The sequence below is a fragment of the Vigna unguiculata genome, chromosome 1, assembly GCF_004118075.2.
Source record: "Vigna unguiculata cultivar IT97K-499-35 chromosome 1, ASM411807v1, whole genome shotgun sequence".
Lineage (NCBI taxonomy): Eukaryota > Viridiplantae > Streptophyta > Magnoliopsida > Fabales > Fabaceae > Vigna > Vigna unguiculata.
In genome coordinates, this window is record NC_040279.1 from 35487367 (window position 1) to 35492521 (window position 5155).

At 32.0% G+C, this 5155-nt stretch overlaps 1 protein-coding gene across 1 annotated transcript; it reads left to right on the plus strand.

Moving 5' to 3' along the window:
- The first annotated feature begins 1009 nt into the window (after nucleotides 1-1009).
- Nucleotides 1010-4429, plus strand: LOC114179434 (probable purple acid phosphatase 20). Its single transcript, XM_028065780.1, has 5 exons — nucleotides 1010-1296; nucleotides 2888-3182; nucleotides 3277-3851; nucleotides 3927-4015; nucleotides 4107-4429. The coding sequence occupies exons 1-5, from the start codon at nucleotides 1153-1155 to the stop codon at nucleotides 4288-4290; spliced, it is 1287 nt and encodes a 428-aa protein (XP_027921581.1). The 5' UTR covers nucleotides 1010-1152; the 3' UTR covers nucleotides 4291-4429.
- The last annotated feature ends 726 nt before the right edge of the window (nucleotides 4430-5155 follow it).

Below are 5155 nucleotides of genomic sequence, written 5' to 3' on the forward strand. Positions count from 1 at the left end.
ATTTCAAGATGAAATATTACTATAATATTTTGCATTTCGTCAGTCCAATAGTACGACATTTGTCTACTAAACACCACATTAACAAAAAAAGAACATTCACGTTATATGTATAAGGACAAATTAAAAGGCAAATCAAATTAAACTTGTTTTGACTTTTGACTACATCACCATTAAGGCATTAACCAGGATTAGCACTTACTTAGAATTTGTATGTCCTTCACGTAGTTCCAATCATTAACTTTATACTCTTCGCCCAGACAAAGGAAAAGTAAATCGCAACTCGAATGAAAACAAACACATCGTTATCGTTGTTATAAAATTTCTTCCCCACAGAATGCTTTCTTGTAAGTTTTCATGGTGAGTTCGTGCAAACTCTTAATTGAGCCACTTTTGTTTTAGGATTTTTCAATACCACATTTATTGTCAAATAATATATATATTTTTCAAAACTCTCATAAATAATTTATGTAATTAGATAAGAAAATACCTTAGTAAATGTGTCAGATTTAATAAATTTGTTTTATTATAAATATTAATTTCTCTCGTCCAAATGCATTTTGACTATTATTATTATTATTAAAATTAATTTTCATTTGTATACATTAACCTTTTGAACTTGTTCCATTTATATATCTTTTTTCCTTTTCCAATGTTTTTGAAATGTTTCCTTTCCTTTTATCGTAAAACTCACCAAAAAAAAGCATAACTCTGGCTAAAACAAACAAACAGTTTTTTTTAGCTGTTTTTAATAACTGGAAAGGGAAAAATAGTATTTTCTCTCTTGTTATCATTGATTCTGTTCCGTAACTGCAAGGAGTTATTAAATATTTTTTGAAAAAGGAATATTAGAATATCCCATAATCGAAATTAAACTCTGAACACATTTATATCTTATGCGTACAGGTGGCGTTCCAAGGCATGTCGACACATGGATGGTTTATTCCATCAAACAAATTGTGAAGTGTGAACGCTCTTATAAAGAACTCAATACACGACGAAACGCATACTTGGGGTGGTAGAATATTCAAATCACGCAATAAATATATAAATACATTCACTGATTTTGATCAACCACCTTCTCCTCTTTCTTCAATTTCAACTTTCTTTGATTCTAGTGACAACGTTCATTGTTAGCACCGAAATTTCAAAACGATGTTGGTGCAAAGAATGTGCACGCTAGGGTTCTTGCTAATCGTCGGAATCTTCGAACTCGATGCCGTTCATGGTTACAATCGACCACCACCTCGTCAAAACCTCGTTATTCCAAACGCGGATCACCCGGACTCGCCACAACAGGTAACAACAAACTACTACGCTTATGCAAATTTCACTTTTAATTTTCTGCATCCATGCTTTATTTGCATTTCCAGTAAGCGAAGTGAGAAACAGAAACTGTTCAAGAAACCCGAGTTTTTTTATTGATTTTGTGGATATTCAATAGAGTAATTGCTTGAATTTTGAAATTCACATTCATGGCGCATTTAATGTTCCTGAACGCTGGAGCCAGCCAACACACATATCAACATCTTATTGACAACATGTTTGAGGTTCAGATTTATCCATGAAGCCTTTTGTGGTCTTATATATATTTTTAACTGAAAAAATATTAGGTTACCGTAATCTTCATCAATTTCCAGTATTTATGTTTGTCAATGCATGTTCTGTGCTGGTGAATAGTTGGGTGAAGAAGACAACATGTTTGATTAATTACCACAATGAGTGGATTGGCTTAATCTGGTACCAAACCGCGAAATGGTTAAACCAAACACTTTGTAGTTGCGTGTGTATCTCATCCTTTGGCATTTTGCATCAATCAAAGAAGTAAGATAACGATATCAAATTTCTTTAACATGCCTACAATTTTATTTTTTTTAACAAAATTCTGTACGAAAATTAAATTATCACGATTGTTTTCTTCAAATAGTGTTCTGAATTTAAAACTAATTTAGATATTAATACATACACGGTCTTCCCCTTGCTATTTTTTTTTTTATATTTTATTTCTTTCAAATATTTAATACAGTTTTTTGTTATTGCTATAAAAAACAAGTAAGCTATTTATTTATTTATTTATTTGGTTCTTTCTCTTCGTAAGGTTGACTTTTTACATTAAGCTATTTAGTTTAATTATTATATTGTATATAGTATTAATTTTATTAATTTGATATTATACTTCAAGAAGTTTAATAATTATAGATTCATTTTCTTTTCTAGTATTTTTTATAATAACTTTATGTTTGACTATTTAATTATAATAGCAAAATAATAACATCTGCGTCATTTTTACTCGATTATAAACATTGTAAGTTATGATATAATATTTATTATAAAGTATGTAACATGAAAAGAATATAATAATTGAAACTTAAAAATTAAATTTTGATTATTTTGATTAATTGTGTTTTGAATAACATAGTATTTTATAATTTAATAATAACATAGATCTACAGTTTTATATATAAAAAATAAATTTAAAAAATTGAAATAATAAACAATTCCATCAGTCAAAGAGATTTTTTTCTGTTGTAGTGTTTTTTCTTAACTTTGGAGACAAATAAAAAAAGTTTTTGAATTCGAGGATTAAAACAGATTATTTTTAAATTCGAGTGCAAAAAGTGTGTACAATTGGGAGGAATATTTTTAAATATTTAAATGATTTAACTTATATATACGACATTTTTGGTAATTTTAGTAACACATAGATATTCATTTAATTTTATCCAAGTAGTTATATATACGTTTCATTGAAACACAAAGTTATTAGTTTTTCTAAGAGAAACTTCTTACACGTTGCATAGGTTACTCCCTTATAAATTATTATAAACAAGTTTCCAAAACAAAGTCTTAATCAATATGTGTTGGCAATGGGTGGATCTTTCTCTCTCAGGTACACATATCTCAAGTGGGCCAAAACAAGATGAGGATATCGTGGATCACAGAGAGCCCAACTTCACCAAAGGTTTGGTACGGTCCATCTCCTTCAGCAAATGCATTAGCTGTCACGGGGACAACCTCTTCCTACCATTACCTCCTTTACAAGTCCGGTGAAATTCACGACGTTGTAATTGGTCCCCTCAACCCCAACACTCTCTACTACTACCGTTTGGGTGACCCACCGTCTTCCGAAACATACACCTTCAAGACTCCACCTTCTCAACTTCCCATCAAGTTTGCAGTAGTTGGTAGGTAATGAAGAATGTTACACAGTAGTAGTACTGTTTATTTCCTAGGTGCTCTCCTTACAACATGTGTATATGTTTTCGAATGATGTCACAGGAGATCTTGGACAAACGGATTGGACGAGTTCGACCTTGGAGCATGTGGGTAAGTCAAACTACGACATGTTGATTCTACCCGGTGACCTGTCCTACGCAGACTTTCTTCAACCTCTATGGGACTCCTTTGGTCGATTGGTGGAACCTTTAGCTAGCCAGCGTCCTTGGATGGTCACCCAAGGCAACCATGAAGTGGAGAAGCTTCCTCTCATTCACTCAGAGCGTTTCACAGCGTACAACGCCCGATGGCGCATGCCCTTCGAACAAAGTGGATCAGACTCTAACCTTTACTATTCTTTCGATGTTGCCGGTGTTCATGTCATCATGCTTGGTTCCTACACCAAATTTGACCCTTCTTCTCCGCAGTACAATTGGCTTAAATCTGACTTGAAAAAGGTTAACAGAGGAAACACTCCATGGGTGGTGGTGCTTGTTCACGCCCCTTGGTACAACTCCAACACCGCTCATCAGGGTGAATCTGAATCCGTTCAAATGAAAGCTTCCATGGAAGACTTGCTCTTCCAAGCCCGTGTCGATGTTGTTTTTGCAGGCCATGTTCACGCTTATGAACGTTTTGTGAGTATAATTCATATTGTATCTGTTTGTTTGTCTTACATGCGTTACTTATAACCTATTTGTTTGTTTTGTCAGACACGGGTTTATAAAGACAAAGCTAACAATTGTGGTCCAGTGTATATCACAATCGGGGACGGGGGTAACCGTGAAGGCCTTGCTAATAAGTAATTCATGTTTCACCAGAATTAAGTTGTGTAAATTCATGATGCTACATTTTATAATGAATTATAACAACTGTGTTGTGTGGTTGAACAGGTACATAGATCCTAAGCCAGCGATATCAATGTTCAGGGAGGCTAGCTTTGGACACGGTATATTGGAAGTAGTTAATGCATCTCATGCACAGTGGACATGGCATCAGAACGATAACGATGAAGCGGTTGTTAGTGATAGTATCTGGCTTACGAGTTTCTCCTCCAATCCTTCTTGTAAACAGTGATCAAAGAATCATGTGCTAGGGTTTCGAGCAATTTAATTGTGGAAAACTAATTATAAGATGAAAATATCAACACAAAAATAAAATTAGAATTTATTCATCTTATAGAGTTTTATTATAGTCAGATTGAAATAATTATGTAACGAAAGGCAAATTAATAAATTTTAATAAATAATTGTTAAATTAATATAAATAAAAGTTAGAGAGATGCAGACCTTAATTAATCTCTGAAAAAAGAATTACAAGATCAAGAAAATACATATCTATTATTAGGATTGGTAAAATCAATATAGAAAATATTGAGTATTCTAGGTGGTGAGATCATTATATCTCTTGGTTTGAACACATTAACGTTCAGACAACTTTTTTTTCGTTTACAAAAGAAAATTCTGCAAGCTTAACCAAGAGACGGGATAATTGTTGGGATACGTGTGATTTCATTTTCTATTCTCTTTATTGATATCTCATATTTAAAGTTAATTTTATACGTGGGTCAGTTTTTTCTAAAAATTACAAAATAGGATTGGTTGACAAAAATATATAAAACCGAATGAAGTCGATTGGACTCATAATTACATCTAAACAGAAGTCGTAAGTATGACGACTTCTATGATTTGATCATGGCTACTTCTATGATTTGATAAAGAAGAAGTCGTCAAAATTTTCACCAACTTTAACTGAAATCGTTTTTCCTTCGTGGCAACTTTTGTTTATTATTATTATTTTTAAATTAGTTCATTTATTTGTCGTAGCTTTAATTCTTTTCTTTTCTTATATTAATTTATTTTTTCTATTGTGTATTATAATTTCCAAATCCAAATTGTGTGTGATTAAAACTATATGTTAGTTTAATTTTTAAATTAAAAAA